At 44.9% G+C, this 20,099-nt stretch overlaps 1 protein-coding gene across 1 annotated transcript in view; it reads left to right on the top strand.

Moving 5' to 3' along the window:
* JARID2 (jumonji and AT-rich interaction domain containing 2) overlaps positions 1 to 20,099 on the top strand; it is a 1,781,868-nt gene that overhangs the window by 881,370 nt on the left and 880,399 nt on the right. The window contains exon 9 of the mRNA XM_044065716.1: positions 3,711 to 3,759. Coding sequence (XP_043921651.1) covers positions 3,711 to 3,759 — 49 coding nt within the window. The remainder of the gene's footprint in view (positions 1 to 3,710; positions 3,760 to 20,099) is intronic.

Genomic DNA, 20,099 nt, shown 5'->3' with positions numbered 1-20,099 from the left:
TGACACATTCATCAGGGACCCTCCACCCCTCTTTGTTCCCTCAGATTGACAGCTTGGCTGCTCCCAATTCCCTTCCTAGCCAGGTCACATGACTTTTCTTTGGAGGTACAACACATTCTTGTATCTTCCCATAAAGCTTCTACTAGAAAATTATATGCTAGTAAATAAAGCGTTTTCCCCTTTGGGCTTCTCAAAACAATGTTGATCCCTGTGTGACCCTATTGCTAGTATTCTGGAATTTCTCTCTCAACTTTTTCAAGAAGGTGCTGCGTCTGCCACAGTTAGTCCAATTGGCTGCCATCTCGAATTTTCATCTTGGAGCTTAGGGTTCTAACTTAATGTCGCACAAATTCATCTCAGGCCTCCTGTTAAGACAGCCCTTTACTCCCTGGAATCTAAATTTTGTACTGTCCCGCATTATTCTTCCTCCTTTTGAGCCTGCATCATCCTATCAACTGAAGTTCCTATCCTGGAAGACTATTTTCTTGGTGGCCATTACCTCAGCACATTAGGGTATCTGAGCTTCAAGCCATTTCTGTCAAACCACTGTATTTGGTGTTTTATCCGGACAGGGTTTCGCTGAGGACTACTCCTTCATTCTTGCCAAAAGTGTGCTCTGAGACCAATCTGAACCAAGCTATTGAGCTTCCAACCTTTTTCCGTAATCATTCTAGTTAGTTGGAATACATGTTGCTTAAACTTGATGTCTGCAGACAATTGAGATACTATTTGGACAGGACAAAGGCATTTCGAAGATCTGACCAACTTTTTGTATCTTCCGCGGATGCGAAGAAAGGATTATCAGTTTCTAAAGTTACCCTTTCCAAGTGGTTAACTGACTGCATTAAATTTATCTACTCTTCAGCCAACCAAACATTAAAATATGGTGTGAAGGCCCATTCAACTAGAGCTGTCTCCACGTCTTTGGCTTATTTGGCTCGTTTACCTTTGGATACTATATGTGCAGCTGCCACTTGGTCTAAGCCTCATACCGTTATCACTCATTACAAAGTGGACAAGGCCTCCAGGGACAGAGCTTCCTTTGGTTCTACTGTCCTCAGGAATATACTCCTGTGAGCCACCCAGGATTAGGGTGCTTGGGACGCTACCCACATTTAAGAATAAACGGTGAGATTGAACTTCACATAAAGAAGTTATGTACTTACCATAACCTTCCATGTGAGTTGTTCATCTCGCCTTTATTCTTACATTCCCACCCACCATCCCCCTCCAGGGGCTCGAAGAACGGGTAGACTTTGGGTCTGGTAGTGTTTTCTCTGATTCTTACTCCAGCTGGAGTACTTCCGAGTTACTTTTTATTGTTGCTGAGTTCAGCAAACTAGATCTGGGGGTAGGACAGAGAGCATCATGGGATAGGAGCCTGGCCTCAAGCTGTTCTGAGATCTTTAGCTAGTAAAGCAGCCGACTCTGAGCCGATGGCTCTGCTCCAAACCCACGTGTAAGAATAAAGGTGAGGTGAACAACTCACAGGGAACGTTATGGTAAGTACATAACTTCTTTTTATTTTCCATACTGACAGGGTCTCCCTCAGGACTAACCCTTCATTAATGCCTAAAGTGGTGTCCAATGTGGCTCTCAACCAATCCATCCATTTGCCGACCTTCTTCCCTAATCCTAAAAATAAAGGGGAAAGGATCCTGCACTCTTTGGACTTGCACAGACAGCTCAGATTCTACCTTGATAGGACTAAGCCCTTCAGAAAATCTGACCAGTTACTAGTCAGCTTTGCAACAGGGGCAGAGGGCAAGGCCTTTACAAAACAAACCATTTCCAAATGGATAGCACACTGCATCCATTTCTGCTACAAGCACCATGGAAAACCATCCCCTCAAGGGGTTAGAACACATTCCACTAGGGCAACATCTACCTCTACAGCATTTCTCAGGGGAGTCCCTACCAGGGACATCCTGGAAGCTGCTACCTGGAGTTCTGTACATATCTTCACCAAGCATTACCACTTGCCTATATTTTCCAAATTCAGGGCAGGTTTTGCTACAGCAGTCTTGGAAGGCCTGCTAGTCAGCCATAACTCTTCTTGACTGCCTCCACCCTTTCTCAGCTTTGGGAATCCACCAAAGTGTGATGACTGCAGCAGTGAAACACAAAGAACATAGTACAGTTGTGTGCACTTACCATAAATGTAGATGTTCGAGTGTATTCACTGTTGCAGTCCTGGTTTCCCTCCCACCAGCCCCCTGGTTTTCTTGATCTCTCTCCTCTCTATGGCTATTTCTACTAGTATTGGTATTTACTTTTTACTGGTGGTGTTTCCCCACCATAACCTAGCTCCCTATTTGGGGGCTCCTGACATTTGGGGCAAGAAAAACTGATGTAATTGCGTCTGCTGCCTGTTTTATACCCCTGACGACCTGACTTCGGTCCAGGAGTGACAGCATCCGACGCAGAAATACTAAGTCTCTGGTATTTGAGTCAACTGAGGGCTGCCTGCAAGGCAGATAACCCAAGTGTGATGACTGCAACAGTGAATACACTCTAACATCTACATCTATGGTAAGTGTCCACAAATATACTTTATCCATGCTAAGATGCATGTTGCAGCATGTGCCACACAAATACTTGCACTAATTTCTGTCTGTTTTTGTCTTGTCTTATCATTATTACCCTCCCACATGTGAAAAACAACTTTTTTTTTTTTTTGGAAAACATTAATATTAACTTTAAGAAAAAGTGCACTGACTATTTTTAATTAAAACTGAAATGTATGCTATAGTAAATGTATTAAAGTATTTAGTTACTATAAAAGCTGTTATGTCTTATTCACTTTCAATAATTTTAAACTTTATTTTTTACTGAACGCTTGCCCCTTAGCTCCAGATTTCTCATCTGACACTGAAAATTTATTTGCTTAAATAAAACTTTTGCATTGTGGTTTCTCTTTTTTTTAAAACCTGCTTGCATTCACAGAAAACATGTCTTTAGACCAAGTCAAGGGCTTTAATACACGCATTCATCTATGCAAAAGTAAAAAAAAAAAAAAAAATTTTAGTTCTACATGTATTATAATCAGTGCACGTGTACATCCCATCCTACCACAACAGCCCAAGAGTAAAACCTGTTGACTTAAATGTACTTTGTCCAGTCTTTTGTTTTTACATTGTAATGCCTACTTTTCTTAGAGAAGAAAAAAAACATCAGTCTACTTTGTCACATATAACAGTCACTGAAATACTTCATAATAAATGTAGTCTATATCATAAAATGTTTTTTACAAATACAGTTAGAACAAAAATGTTTACTCCTCCCTTCTTCCCCTTTTAGTGTCCTTCCAAACATTGGATCTGATGTTAATCTTCGTTCATTCCTTACTGATTGGTTATTGGTTCCGTCCTCGGAACCAAGCCGGCCAATATCAACCTCACGTTAGCCAAAAACTCTCGAGCCAAGGTCCTACCCAGGATGTTCTGCTCCCTGTTACCTCAGATCTCGTTTGCCACTTTGCTGTACAGCGTGTCAAGCCACTCTCTCAGCTAAGTGTCTAATTTTTGAAAGTTTTATACATTGTTCTTACTTTAAATATTTTCAAAAGTTTATACCAATATTTTCCTACCCTATCATATACTTTAGACTCTCTCCCTTTAGTCTTTTTACTTTATTACTCTTTTTCTTACCTTTGAGGTAATTGTTTACCATCGTTGGCAATTCTTCCTTTTATCTTCTTACCCTTTTAGGTAGCCTTTCCTCTTCCTTTTAATACTGTTCTCGGCATCATTGTGTCAGGTAAGAAAAGTAGCATTGGTTTCAAGCAGTGTAAGGATTGCGGCCGTAAGTTACAGCTTTCCGATGGCCATGATTTGTGTCTACTGTCTGAATGTCTCCCACCTTACTGTGGATCCCCTGTGTGGGATTTGTAAACATTTTTCTACCAGGACTCTTAATGAGAGGAAGAAGTTGTTAATTTTGTAAGGTCTTCTTAAATCTCCTTTTTCTGAGGCTATTTCTGGGTTGGATGGCTCATCCCCTCCTGTTAAACCCTGTAAGAGGCGTTCTTCCTCTTCATCATCAAAGTCATTCCCCTCTTCTCCCTCTGGAGATCGTAGGGAGGAGACTCATAAGAAGGTGAAATTGATTACTACTTTGGCACTGCCACCTGTGACCCTGTCTGCTCCAGGCTCGGCACCTCCCCAAATGATTCTGGCTCTAGCCATGTCTTCCTTATCAATACCAGCACCAGATTTCCCGGTGCAGACAACTACGGCTCTGACAGTTCCATCGCAGCCCTTACCGGCACCGTCCACGCAGGTACATTCCCCTTCGGCACCGTTGGTACAATCCCCTTTGGCTCCGAGTATGACTCTTCTGTACTCCACAGTGCAGACATTTTCGGCACCATGTTCTTCGGTGCAGTCCTTCTTGGTACCATCCTTATTACCGGTGCAGACACTTTCCTGAACGGCACCGTACCGATCTGGGCAGACTTTTGCCTTTACGGTGCAGACACCTTCAACTACTATGGCGCTGATGTCATCTGTGCAGACTACTTTCACATTGTTTTCTTCGGTGCAGACATCCTCAGTTCCAGGCTCTGCACCTATTGAATTAGCAAGGACCAAGTATTCTCCTTCATTGGATCCATTTGCTGGCAGTCAATATAGTCCTTTTCTAGAAAGGCCGGAATCGCCATCAGCTTTCTCCGTGAGGTCAGCCAAGAGTCTCTGAACAAGATGTGTTGCGGCTTGTTGACCAGTTGCTTGTGGCCAGAGATCTCTCACCCGTCGAAGTCCGCGTTCCCTCCTTCAGGTGAACGTATATCTCTTCAAACTCCAACATACAGTCCTCCTTCGACTTCTACACAAGTTTCAAAGCCTATTACTCAGACAGCAGCTTCCTTCCTCCGAATCCAATAGTGGAGCTCACTTGGGAACCGGAGTTGTCCTTGTGGCCCTCGGTGCACTGGGCATCAGGCTCTTCTCAGGCCAGTGGCTGTGCCATGGGGGAGGGCATTCCTGGTTCCACGCAGATTTTTTTCTATGGCACCCTCCAGGGATTCTCTCACTCTCATGGTTCACGTTCCTCTTGAAACTCTTGGTCTGGGCGTGGGCTCTTCGGGGCGGGGTGTGACCCCGGTTCCGTGGTTGTCGTGCTCTGTTTCAGGCTCCCATCCCTCCTTGGGCAGGCCGGCCTTCCAGGCCATGGCAAGGGCGCTTGCCTCCACTGGCAAATCCCACATGTCTGAGTCTTCTCCCCCCCTCTGTGCCACAACTGTCACAAGCTACAACCATCGGGCACAAGGGCCTCAGGTTTCTCCTCCTCAGGAGACCCCCTGTTGCAGTCTTCCCCAGATCCTCCCACTGAGGAAGTATCTCGCAAAGTGTCATGCAAGAGGAAGCACATGGACTCCACTGAGGAGTCATTAACTGAAGATATGGATTTTAATGACGGGGAAGGGTCCCCACGGTCACCCCTCTAAGGTGTCCTTTGGTGACATCCTTGAGATCCTTGGACAGAGGGGTGACTGGAGGTCCTTTATTCCTTTCTCTGAGGAATCTGTATTCCTGCAGACCTTTCTTGCCTGGCCCCCTACCTCCTGGGTTACCCCGCCTGCCGATGAGCTCATCGTCCAGCGCGCATGGAAGGCTCCTGACACCCTGGAAGCAATACCAAGGAGACCAGATAAAATATTATCGCCCCCAGCTGAGCACCCACATTGGTCACGAGGTTTTCCAGTGGATGCTATGGTGGTGGCGGATGCAACTAAGAAGGATTTGGCAGAAGAGAGCCAGACTGTCCATCCGCCCAACAAGCAGTCCCGGGCGATTGACAGACTAGGGACGCATGTGTTTGCTTCATTGACCTTTGCCGTAAAGTCTTTGAACTATTTGGCACACTTTACCAGGCTTCAGAGGGGTCTTATCAACCAGCTCTCTGAAACCTTGGCAGTAGCTGTTTCTGATGAGGTCTGTGACAGTGTGGCTTCTCAGCCACCTAGAGTCCATTTCCAACTCTTCCATGAGTCTTATTTCTCATGCAATGGAAGGGGCGGGTAGAGTGGCAGAGGCGGGTAGAGTGGCAGGTGTCGGTATAATCACCAGACAACATGCCTGGTTGCGCCTTTGCGGACTCCTTTAAGGCTTCCTTCATGAACGCCCCCATTGAGGCCGCTTCTTTGTTTGGCCCTAAAGTGAAATATACGCTGGCAAGGTGCGAACAAGATGGCAAGACCCTGTCTGCTGTTTGGTGTCAGACACTCCACTCCTCAGCGATTCTACTACAGAAATCAGAGGAGCGGGAAGATGTGACACAAGAAATCACAAAGCACTTTTCGGGACGCATGTGCTGAGTTCTCCCCTAGAGGCAGAGGGGGAAGCTCCAGTGGAAGACTCCCCTTTCGGGCAAGAGGAGGTCCGCAAAACTGGGGTTCCAGAGATTCCTTCTCTGGCCAGCCCTATCAGCGCTCCTGAAGCATTGCCCGACTGCTTAACTCTGGAAGCGGTCGGGGGTAATTTTTCCTTTTACCCCGCTGCCTGGCAAAATATAACCACCGACTCTTGGGTACAATGGATAATACCCAGAGACTGTCGCATCCCCATCCATCTTTATCCAGTCTCATCCAGAGTATTACCGATGTTCCACCCAAAGGGAAGGAGCAGCGCATAAAATCCAAAATCTGCTACAAAAACGTCATCCAGGTGGTCCCCCCAGACCAGATAGGTTCCGATTTTTACTCTAGGTTCTTTTTAGTGCCACAAAAGACAGGGGACTGGAGACCAATTCTGGATCTCAACACACTGAACAAATTTGTAATAACAGAGAAATTCTGGATGGTCACTGTTCAGTCTATCCTTACTCTTCTGGAGGAAGACTATTGGATGTGCTCTGTAGATCTTGAAGATGCATATTACCACATAAAAATGGACAAACGCTCAAGGAGATACCTCCGCTTCCGCATAAGAGCCAGTCACTACCAATTTCGAGCTCTGCCCTTCGGTCTCTCTGTAGCCCCCAGAGTGTTCACCAAATGCATGGCAGTGGTTATTACTCACTTGCAACTTCAAGGATTCCAGGCGTTTCCATATCTAGACTACTGGCTCCTTACCGCCCCCACCAAGCGTCTATTGGAAGAAGCCCTGCACTACACTCTCCTAACAGCTCAAAGCCTGGGAATCACTATAAACTGGGAGAAATCCAACATGAACCCAACTCTGTCTTTGGAATTTATAGGGGTACTGTTGGACACGAGAAATTGCACAGCATCCCTTCCGGACCACAGGCTTCCAGGAATAAGGCAACAGGTTCAACCGCTGCTCTGTCACCACAAATCTCAGCTCTATCTATACTCCCAACTCTTGGGGTCAATGGCAGCATCGATTACCATTGTTCCTGTAACCAGATTCCACATGAGGCTCCTTCAGTGGCTACTTCTCACTCAGTGGTATCCTCTACAACATCCTTTGTCTTTTCAGATAAGTGTAACTCAGAGATGCAAGCAAGATTTACTCTGGTGGACGTCTTGAAATCCCCAACAATGGTCTCGCCTTTTCAAACCCAATCAACCTATAACCACGGTGACCACGGATGCCTCCCTGATTGGGGGGGGGGGGCTGTGTCAGGGAAACTCTGTCCAAGGCACCTGGTTGGAGACGGAGGCCCTTTTGTATATCAATATCCTGGAACTGAGGGCGGTGCTACTAGCATTGCAAGCATTTCATTCCAGTCTTCTGTCTAGGACTATTGCGATCCAGTCAGACAACATGTCAGTGGTCTGGTATATCGACAAATAGGGGGCCACCAGATCTTACCCGTTATGCCAAGAGGCCTTCAGAATATGGCAGTGGGCGATAGCTTCCATCAGCTTTCCAATTGCCACGCACATTCCCGGGAGATCCAACATGATAGCAGACAAATTTAGCAGGGGCATTCCGCAACCTCACAAGTGGTCCTTCAATCCTATGATAGCGGCAAAAATCTTCAACCGCTGGGGCCAGCTTTGCTGCAGCCTATTTGCCTCCCCAACCAACTACAAGTGCAGCAACTATTTTGCCCTAATCCCCCCTCGGGGACAGTTACAGAGAGACGCTCTAGTCCTCGCTTGGCCCTTGGGGTCTACTCTATGCTTATCCTCCTTTTCCCCTCATCTCCCAGTTTCTGAAGAAAGCACGACAGTTGAAGAGCAAAGTGATCCTCATTGCTCCATATTGGCCTTGACAAGTCTTGGATGTTCATGTTTCACTGTTGCAGTCATTACATTTGGGTAATCTGCTGGCAGGTTGCCCTCAGTCGGCCTGAATTCCACAGTCTCGGGTCCTGCGTCAGTTGCTGTCTTCTCTTCCATGACGTCAGGTCATCAGGGGTATAAAACATGCAGCCGACGCCATTTTCTTTAGTCTTTCTTGTGCAGTGCCCGAAGCAGAAGCATTTCGCAAGTTCCGGTCGGCCAACTACTGAAATATTCGAGTTTGAGTTTCAGAACAGTAGTCTTCACTAAAGCTCAGTACCCCGTTGGGGAAACTTTTTCTTGCCCCTTACCAATGTCAGAAAAAGTTGTCGCCTCACAGCAAAATGTTGTCCCGTTCGATTCTCAGCTAGAGCGTCTACTGTGGAGACATATATGAATGGGCGTACATTCGTTGAAGGTTGTGCGTTAGGGCCGGCAACTCAGCATGTAAAAATCAACTGCCAATCATTAGCGGATAGGAGTTCTGCTGTGGCGACCCCTAACCGGGAAAAGCTGAAAGACAACAACTTGTGGGAAGCAACTACCTCATAAGGATTTCCATTTATACTGTATTCCTTGCCTAGGCCCTGATCACAACGTGCCTGTCTGTCAGTTTTGTGCTAGATTTAACCAACGCACTATTAAGCGTCGGTATATTTTTGCATCAAAGTATTTTGGAAACCGATTTAACTACCCAGAAATGTCATGTGATAGCAGTCCGACTACCGGAGTACATAAAAAGCACAAAGAAAAGGACAGAGAAAGACGGTCGAGATCCAAAACCGATGACTAAGCTTCTCCTAAGCCAGTCGCCGGTACTCAGTGAGGCACTTTCGCAGCCCCTGATACCCGTTACCTTCAAGTCGCAGGCCTCTACCGACACCTGTGTGGAGTCTGGCATATGCCGCAAGATACTCAAGGTATTCGACCGACGGATGTATCTCCCTTGGATGGGTCCAGACCCGCTGAGCAGGCACCAGCTTCTGAGGGTGTATTTAGACCTCAACATTTGCATATCAAACCGACCACAGCTGCAAAACCAAAAACAAAAGCAATTTCTAAAACTAAAAAACTGACACATGAGCCACGTGCACAGGCCTCTATGTCTAAAAAACAGATGATCAAAATGGCTGAAGACCTTATTACCTTGATCAGGGCTACACAATTCCCCTCCAGGTAAGAGGCCTAGGCAAGACGCTGATTATGAATCTTCAGATCAGGTTTCTATTTCTTCTGATTCCTCTTCTGATCAGGAATTATCTGTACCTCCCTATGAGGATTCTGATGCTGAGGAGTCTATTCTATCTGCATCTCCTCTTGAGTATTATTCATTTGGAGAAACCTTGCATACTTTGAGGGAGCATTTTCACTGGGAGAGTCAAGACTTCTCAGAATCAAAAAAGAGGCTCAGGGATTTCCTCCTCCTCCCTCAGCACAAACCTTTAGCCATTCCCCCTGTTTTAGACATTGTGGATGATGTGTTTTCGGAGTCGAGCTTGACCCCTGACTCCTTACCTCTGGCTCCCAGTAAGCCAGACAGATATTACAGGGTCCCTGACCCGCATACATTTTTATTTAGAAACCCTGCTGCTGATCTTGCAACTATTTCACAGGGTCCAAAGGGAGTTAAGACCTCAACAGCAAAAAATCCTACCCCCTCTGATAGATTCAAGGGCACTAGACAGATGGGGAAAAAAGTTTTATACATCTGCAACCTTGGCAATCAGGGCCTTAAACTGTCAAGTTCATATGCTTAAGTACTAACAACATGTTATGGGATTGCTGAAACAGAAAATTATGTTGATTTCAGAATGTGCAGAAAATAAAGAATTGCACGAATTATTGCATGCAGCTGAACAAGTTGGAAAGCATACTTTGCAGTGTGGTTTTGATTCCTTAGAGGCCTCCTGCAGGGCCGCAGTTACTGAATCTGTGATTAGGAGGCATGCCTGGTTAAAGGAACAAAATTTTTGGCCCTTTCCTGTGGTAGACAGAGCTCAAAGGGGCAAACCCAGACGCCCTAAGGGTTCCAGATACAAGGCGCAAGATTCATACAGGTCAAAGCAATGGTGTGCTTCCACCTCCAAATCTGGTGGAGATAAAGCGCAAACCTACAGAAAGCAATCCCAATGATTTCCGTCTGCCCACACCAAGCACTTATCTTTTGCCAGCACCCATAGGGGGGAAAATTAGCACTTTATGCTCAAAATTGGCAGTTAATAACCCAGGGCAAGTGGGTACTAAACATCGTATCACAGGGATACAGATTCCATTTCTACACTCTGCCAATGGCAAATGGTTGGCCAGATCTGCCAAAAAATCAGTGGGCAGAGGCACAGAAACAGGTTACATCCCTCATGGATATGGGGGCCATTCAGACAGTACCAGAACAGGAAAAAGGACAAGGTTTTTACTCCAGACTGTTCTTGGTACCCAGAAAGGGCAAGGCTTAGCGGCCAATACTGTATTTATCGATTTTGAACACCTGCCTGGACATTTCAAAATTCAAAATGCTGACTTTGCAGCAGCTTATGCCTATGCTGGGCAAGAATGCTTGGCTGGTGACTTTAGACCTAAAAGAGGCATACCTGCATGTCCCAATAAGACAATCGTGCAGAAGATACTTCAGTTTCAAGACTGGCTTAATGCATTACCAATTCTCTGCACTGCCCTTTGGCTTATCTACTGCGCCCAGGGTCTTTACAAAGTGCCTGGCACCAGTAATTGCATTTTGCAGACAAAGACGTATACAAATATATCCTTACTTGGACGACTGTCTCATTCAAGCAGAGAACAAGGACACTCTTCTTCGACACCTGGCATTTGTGAAAAGGTTTCTAATATGCCTAGGGTACACAATAAACGAAAAGAAATCACAACTGGTAATCTCTCAAAAGATAACATTCCTGGGTGCAAGCTTGGATACAACTGTCCAGATGGCTTACCTCACGCCAGACAAGCAAAGGCAACTGACTGCTTACTTCAAACTGATGGCAACAAAAACCCAGTCTTCTGCAAGGCAAATTCTTCTGTCTCTGGGCTTCATGGCATCCTGCATCCTACTAATTCCGTATGCAAGACTGCATATGAGGAAACTTCAATGGTACCTAAAAAGTTTATGGAGTCAACATTCACACAGTCTGGAAATAATAGTTCCTCTCATTCCCTGCCTGCAACAGGAGTTTCTATGGTGGGCAAAGGCATGTCACCAAAACATGGGACTGCCCTTCACTCTACCCCATGCCAGCCAAACCTTAACAACAGACGCATCAGATTATGTTTGGGGGGGGGACATGGCAGGAAGATGCATTCAGGGCTTATGGACACCAAAACAAATGCATCTACATATCAACCAGAAAGAGATGCTAGCAGTTCAAAATGCCCTAACAGCCTTCAAGGACTTGCTTCATCCAGGACAACTACTGATGAAGATGGACAACACCACAGTCATGTGGTACATAAACAAGCAAGGGGGCACACACTCAATACCCCCTTTGCAGATTAGCCATGGCATTGTGGGACACAGCTTTGACCTACCAAATAATCTTCAAGCTCAATTCCTGCCAGGAAAACAAAACACTCCGGCAGACTTGAGCAGAAACCTTATGGATCCTCACGAGTGGAAACTAAATCCACAAGTCTTCAGCATGATAACAGAGAAATGGGGTAGCCCAGACATGGATCTATTCGCCTCTCCTCAAAATTATCAATTGAAAAGATTCTGCACAAGAACTTATCACAGACAAGCATGGAAGTGGACGCCCTATCCTTCATTTGGAAAAACCTGTCAGTTTACGCCTTTCCTCCTCTGCCTCTTCTACCCAAGGTCCTCCTAAAAGTCAGACAAGATAAGCCAAATATGATATTAATTGCTCCAGACTGGCCCCGCCAATACTGTTACCCAGTCCTAAGGAACTTGGCTCGATACCCAGCTTGGACCTTGCCTCAAAGACCACAACTACTGTCCCAGCAAAACAGTCCGATCCTGCACAATCAACTACAGACTCTGAACCTGGCAGCATGGCTAATCATGTTGTCATGCAAACAACACCTCTCAGTAAAGCTGTGATGGATGTCATTTTGGAAGCCAGAAGGCCTAATACTAGAATATAAATAACCAAAATCACGGAAGGTGCAAAAAAGTTACCAATAATTAGTGGTGGTTTGCTTTATTAAACTGTTAGCTATTCACCGCTGGGTCCAGTGTGTTTTTTGTTTGTTACTAGTACTAGAATATCTTATGCTGACAAATGGAACAGATTATGTGCTTGGAATCAAGCACAAGGAACTGATACAGCAGAACCAAATATTCCTCAGGTATTACAGTACTTAACTGAGATTCTTGACAAAGGCCTATCTTTCTCATCAATCAAAATCCATGCCTCTGCCATTTCGGCTCATTACAATACTGAGCCACCAATCTTTTCTCATCCTTTACTAAAGCAGTATCTTAGAGGAGCCAAATATTTAAGGCCTCCTAGAAGATCACCATTACCTGCATGGGACCTCAATTATGTGTTGGAAAAGCTCACCCTGCCTCCATTTGAACCAGCTGCTACCGCTGATCTAAAGTTCTTATGGAAAACAGCTCTGGTACTAGCAATTACTTCAGCAACAAGAGTTTCAGAGCTACATGCCCTCATGGCTGTAGAGCCTTTTATAATATTTCACCCAGACAGGGTGTCTATGAGGACAAATCCTACTTTTATGCCTAAGGTGGTTTCCAGTGTGGCTTTTAACCAAACAGTTCATCTGCCAACTTTTTATCCAAATACGCAGAACAAGGGGGAGAATTCTGCATTCCTTGGGCGTACACAGACCGCTAAGATTCTACTTGAGCAGGGCAAAAGCTCTAAGAAAAACTGAGCAATTGCTAGTGTCATATGCTGCAGGATCAGAAGGAAAGGCTATTTAAAAGCAGACAATTTCACAGTGGATAAGCCACTGCATCCGTTTCTGCTACTTACACCATGGTAAACCTGTGCCCAAGGGCATTAAGCCTCATTCCACCAGAGCTGCAGCTACTTCAGCAGCCTTTCTCATAGGAGTACCAACCAAAGATATTCTAGAGGCTGCTACTTGGAGTTCTGTTCACACCTTTACAAAGCATTACCATTTGCCTCTCTACTCTTTTCAGGGCAGGCTTTACCACTGCAGTGCCGCAGGGCCTTTTAGCTGCACCTAATGCTGTTTAGCTCCAGCCTCCCAACCATAGCTTTGGGATTTTACCCAAATGTAATGACTGCAACAGTGAAATATGAAGAACATAGTACATTTGTGTACACTTACCATAAATGTAGATGTTCGAGTGTATTCATTGTTGCAGTCCAGGTTATCATTCTGAAGTTTGTCTTTCCTTCTCTATCTTCTACAACCTGTGTGGTGTATTTGCTTGTAGATGAAGGTAAAGTTTATATTGATGCATATATATATATATATATATATATATATATATATATATATATATATATATATATATATATATATATATATATATACACGTTGGCTGCATGTTTATATACGAAGACAGCAACCGAGACAGGACTCAAGTCTTTGGAATTCAGGCCGACTGAGGGCAACCTACCAGCAGCTTACCCAAATGCAATGACTGCAACAGTGAATATACTCGAACATCTACATTTATGGTAAGTGTACACAACTGTACTTTTCCCTTCCTCTGGCCTCACCTGCTAGATCAACCGTGGATCCTCACTCCATCCCCAGTGTTCATCTCCTGTCCACAGGGTCTGATTCATCCCAATCTAACAATCCTGAAACTGACAGCTTGGTTTCTCCACTTTCACTGATTCCCAGGCATGAAAACCTCTCATCCCCTGTGCACAGTGTTTTTATTGCATCTCCTAAATCGTCTACCAGACTAATTTATCTTAACAAATGGAAAAGGTTCTCTCTATGAGCAGCGAATAAACAATTAGACCCCTTGTCAGCCCCAGTTGCCCCAGTTTTGGCGGTACTGGATTACTCATCACATCTTTTCCACTCTAGGGTGTCTTGACTACTAATCGTGTGCATTTAGCTGCCATCTCAGATTTCCACATTGGTTTTCAAGATTCTTCACTTATGTCACACAGACTCTGTAAAACTTTCTTGAAAGGGGTTATCCACCTAAAACCTCCCTTTAGAGAACCGGTGCAACCTTGGGATTTGGCATTGGTTCTGCAAGCTCTAACAGCTCCCCCCTTTGAACCTGCGTCTTCATGTGATGTCAAATATCTCTCTTGGAAAACTTTGTTTCTGATTGCAATCACATCAGCCAGACGCTTGTCAGAACTTCAAGCCTTATGCATCAAACCTCCCTATCTTGTCTTCTGTAAGGATATGGCATCACTGAGAACTAATTCTTCCTTTTTACCAAAAGTGGTGTCAGAGCGGTCTATCAACCAATCTATTGACCTTCCAGTGTTCTTTCTTAACCACTCTAACAAGGGAGAGCATTGCTTGCACTCCTTGAGTGTTCATAGGCAAATACGATTTTATCTGGTCAGAACAAAATCTACCCGTAAATCAGACAGTTTCTAGCTTTTTCTGGACCTAGACTAGGTCATCCTGTATCAAAAGTTACATTGGCTTCATGGTTGAGAAATTGTATTACCTTTATCTACAACAAAAGCAATCTTACCTTCCCTCAGAGTCAAAGCACATTCTACAAGATCTATGGCAACTTCAGCAGCTTTTCTTGCTAAGGCTTCCCTCAATGATATTTGCTTACCTGCAACTTGGGCCAAACCCTCATACCTTTATTCTTCATTACAATTGGGACTTGGCCTCCAGAGGTAGAGCTTCCTTTGGCTCCATGGTGCTCAGGAATGTCCTTCCATGAGGGCCACCCAGGGATACAGGTAGCTGGGGACTCTGTCCCATCAGTAAGGAATGAACAAAGATTAACATCATCAGATAAAATAGTTATGTGTTACCATAACGTTCCATCTGTGTTGTTGATCTTCGGTCATTCATTGCTTCCCACTCTCCTTCCACCATCCAGAGGTTCCTGGTTGACCTCATGTACTCCTTTATTGTAGGTCTGTTGTGACCAGAGGTGGCCTCTACTTTTATCTATCAACTTGCAAACTCGATCTGAGGTAACAGGGACCAGAGCATTCTGGGTAGGACCTTGGCTCAAGAGTTTTTGGCTGATGTGAGCTTGATATTGGCCGGCTCTGTTCCAAGAGCAGAACTGATAACCCATCAGTAATGAATGAATGAAGATCAACAACACAGATGGAATGTTATGGTAAGACATAACTTGTTTTTACAAAACTGGACATATCCCTGTCAGTCTCCCAACTAATTTAACAAAGTCCATTAAAATCCAGTCTTTCCCTGCTACTTTTTCCTTTAAAGTCATATTTTACAAATGTGATTGATGCTTTATATTCTCACATTTCTTCACTAATTTCAGTGTTACTGGTTGTCTTTCTGTTCATCCATCTGCCAGTCTCACACTCTCTTTCAAGTCCAAGGTGCTCCTGATTCTTCTAGTAAACTCCTGGGCTATTTTTCTGTCGCAAGTATTTTCCTGGAGCATTGGAAGAGGTTTCACTGGCAAAGTCACAGAGCCTTACCAGCACAGCAGAAGAATGAAAATCAAACTACCCTTCTTGTTTGATGGCTCACCCTTGTTGGACAAACTTTTGTATTTTCCCCTAGCCTGTTCTGCTTCAAAAATGACATATCTTCCAGGAAAAAATATTCTAAAGACAGCTGGGATACATCAGCTTGAATCTCACACCTGCCTCTGGATATTCCCTGATTACTGGTCATACTGCGGTGGTGCAGCAGTAGCGTTGTTGTCTCACAGCAAGAGGTTCTCCCTTTCGATTCTCTGCTAGAGTGTGGGGAGTGCCTTCTGTGTAGAGTCCGCATGTCCTCCACGTGGTTGGGTGGCTTTCGAAAGACGTGTGTAAATGGGTGTGCCTTCATTGAAGGTTGGACGTCAAGTTGGCACCTCAGCGTTCATGAAAATCTACTGCCAATTATTAGCGGATCAGAGTTCCGCTGTGGCGACCACTAACCAGGAAAAGCCGAAAGACAAACAACTGGGAATAAATTTACTCCTCTTCTGCCTGGTGTGCAGTGAACAATCATTTTCCATAAATGGTCTCCAATTTTTAATACTTTGCCCTTGTACTACTGTTTTGTCAGGATCAACTGTTTCTGCTGGTATGATTGTATCTTTACTACTGCAGGTCTTGACTGCTTTCTCACGGCCAGGTTAGGAGCATGCATAAGATGTGCCCTTTCAGTTAAATCCTGCTGTTGAATACCAGCCCAGTTGCTTATTTATGCTTTCATAAAATTAATAGTTTCTTCCTTCCAGATGTTCGTGTTACACTGCTGCAGTCATTACACTGGGGTTATCCTGCCATCAGGCAGTCCCGCAGTCGGCCAGAGTTCCAAAGTCTTGGTCCGGCGTCTGTTGCTGTCGCGTCTTCCTTGACGTCAGTGCGCCAGGGGTATATAAGATGCATCCAACGCCATTTTCTTAAGTCTTTCTTGCCGCGCGGTGCCCGAAGCAGAAGCAGTTCGCAAGTGCCGGTCGGCCGACTCCTGAGATTTTCGAAGTCGAATTTCAGATCCGAAGTCTTCAATAAAGCTAAGTACCCCGTTGGGGAAACTTTTTTCTTGCCGCAGACCAATGTCAGAAAAAGTTAATAAATGTATTTCTTGTGGGAAGCAAATACCTCATAAGGACTTCCACTCTTACTGTATTCCATGCCTAGGCCCTGATCACGACGTCACTAGTTGTGGTTTTGTGCTAGATTTAACAAATACACTATAAAAAGACGTTTTGATTTTGCTTTGCACTACTTTGGCCGAAGGTTCTATTATACTATGCCATCGGATCAGCCAACGACCGCAATACCGAAAAAACACAAGGACAAGGATAAAAACAGGCATGCGAGGTCCAAAACCGACGACAAAACCTCTTCTAGGCCAGTCACCGGTTCTCAGTGAGCCGCTTTCGCAGCCCCTGCCACCCGCTACCTCAGAGCCACAGGCCGCCTCCGACTCCCACGGGGAGACAACTAGGCCTCTGGAAACTCAAGGTATTGGGCCTATGGAAACTAATCCCTCAGATGGGTCCGGAGCCGCTGAGCAAGCGTCGACTTCTGAGGGTGTTTTCAGACCTTCACAACTTACCATTAAAACAACAGCCAAGACAAAAATACCATTAAAGACAAAGAAACAAGTACAGCATTCTCCTGGACAGTCCTCCATGCCTAAGAAACAGATGCTTAAAATGGCCGAAGACCTCTTTACTCTAATAGTGGTTCCCATCCCCCTCCTGAAAAAAGGCCTAGGCAGGATACAGACTACGATTCCTCTGATCAGGTTTCCATTTCCTCTGATTCCTCTTCAGACCAGGGATAATCTATACCCCCCTATGAGGACTCTGGTGCTGAAGAATATATCCCTTCAGCCTCTCCTCCTGAGGATTATTCTTTTGGGGAAACTTTACATACCAGGAGGGAGCATTTCCATTGGGAAAGTCAGGATTACTCAAAATCCAAGAAAAAAGGCTCGGGGATTTCCTTTTTATTGCCTCAGCACAGGCCCCTGGCTATTCTGCCTGTGCTACATATTGTGGATGATGTGTTCTCTGAATCCAGCTTATCTCCTGATTCTTTGCCCCCTGCACCAGCCAAGCCAGATAGGTATTATAGAGTCCCTGACTCTCAAGTTTCTTTATAAAAACCCTTCTGCTGATCCAGAAACTATTTCCCAGGGTCCAAAAGGGATTAAGGCTTCCATTGCAAAAAATCCAGTACCCTCTGACAGAGATTCCAGAGCTTTGGATAGATGGGGGAAGAAAGTATACACTTCTGCAACTCTAGCAGTAAGAGCTTTAAATTGCCAGTTTCACATGCTTAAGTGCCAACAATACTTAATGGCTCAGTTAAAACAGAAAATGCTTGCAAGCTCAGAAGCTCCTGATTGTAAAGAAATGCAGGATTTATTGCATGCAGTTGAACAGGTGGGAAAACATACTCTGCAATGTGGTTTTGATTCTTTAGAGGCCTCTTGTAGAGCCGCAGTTACAGGTTCTGTGATTCGAAGACATTTGGTTAAATTAACAGAGTTTACCTGATCATGTTAAGGCAAAATTATTGGATGCTCCTATACAGCATGATACCTCGTTTAGTGTTAAGGCAGAAGAGGCGTTAAAGAAAATGGAGGATAAAGCTAAATCTATGCAAACAGTCAAGGATTTCTTACAGGTACAGCCGCCTCGATTTAGCAGAAATTGGCCAACAAAGAATTGGTCCTTTCCAGTGTCAGGCCACAGAGAGTCAGATCTCAACCCCAAGACTCAAACAGACGACAGTGGGGCACCTCAACCCCAAAAGGAGGTGAGGACAAGTCTCAGCCTTACAGGAAACCGTCACAATGACTTTCCCCTTCGTACGCCAAGCACTTCCCTTTTTGGAAGCCCCCTTAGGGGGAAAACTAGCACTTTTTTCTCAAAACTGGCAAACAATCACCCAAGACAAATGGGTTCTTAATATTGTGTCTTAAGGTTACAGGTTCCATTTTCATACTTTACCAAGGCTAAAAGGAATGCCAGACCTGCCACAAAATCAATGGGCAGAGGCACAAAAACAAATTTCAGCCCTCATGGACATGAGAGCTATTCAAAAAGTACCACAACAGGAACAAGGACAAGGATTTTTACTCAAGACTCTTCCTGGTCCCCAGAAAGGACAAGGCCTGGAGGCCCATACTAGACCTTTCAATTCTAAATACTTACCTGGATATTCCGAAATTCAAAATGTGGACATTACAGCAGCTTCTACCCATGCTGGGCAAGAAGGCTTGGCTTGTTACTCTGGACCTCAAAGAAGCATACCTGCATGTCCCTATCAGACAAAATTGCAGAAGATACCTCAGATTCAAAGCTGGTACAATGCACTACCAATTCTCTGCACTGCCCTTTGGCTTATCTACTGCGCCCAGGATCTTCACAAAGTGCCTGGCACCAGTAATTGCATTTTTCAGACAAAAAGGAATTCAAATATAGCCATACCTGGACGACTGCCTCATTCAAGCAGAGACAAAGGACATTCTTCTACAGCATCTGGCATTTGTAAAAAGGTTGCTAATTTCTCTAGGGTACACAGTAAACGAAAAGAAGTCAAAACTAGTGCCCTCTCAACAGATTATATTCCTGGGTGCCATCTTAAATACAACGGCCCGGATGGCTTACCTCACGCCAGACAAACAAGTTCAACTAACTCAATTTTTTCAATTACTGGCAAAAAAGTCCCATCTCCCTGCAAGAAAAATTCTGCAGGCCCTGGGATTCATGGCATCCTGCATACTACTAATACCATATGCCAGACTGCATATGAGGAAATTGCAATGGTACCTAAAAAGTGTGTGGACTCAACACTCTCACAGTTTAGAAGCAGTAATACCAATGATTCCCTGCCTACAACAGGAGTTTCGATGGTGGGCCCAGGCATGTCACCTAAACAAGGGTCAGCCTTTTACCCTACCCACAGCCAGGCAGACTCTAACAACAGATGCTTTGGATTACGCCTGGGGAGCACACAAGGCAGGAAAATGCATTCAGGGCAAGTGGACCACAGACCAGATGCATTTTCACATCAATCAAAAAGAGATGTTGGCTGTTCAAAATGCCCAAACAGCTTTCAAGGACCTTCTGCATCCAGGACAATTATTATTAAAGACAGACAAACACCACAGTAATGTGGTACATAAACAAGGGGGCACTCATTCTTATCCCCTATGCAGGCAAGCCATGACCTTGTGGAACACAGCTCTAACGTATTGAGTTCACCTGCAAGCACAATTCCTGCCAGGAAAGAAAAATACTGTGGCAGACGATCTAAACAGAAATATCATGGACCCTCGCGAATGG

Source organism: Protopterus annectens, chromosome 3.part0, assembly GCF_019279795.1.
Source record: "Protopterus annectens isolate FY-2018-M chromosome 3.part0, PAN1.0, whole genome shotgun sequence".
Classification (NCBI taxonomy): domain Eukaryota; kingdom Metazoa; phylum Chordata; order Ceratodontiformes; family Protopteridae; genus Protopterus; species Protopterus annectens.
The sequence above is the reverse complement of the archived record's forward strand: the minus strand, read 5'-3'. Positions and strand labels throughout refer to the sequence as shown.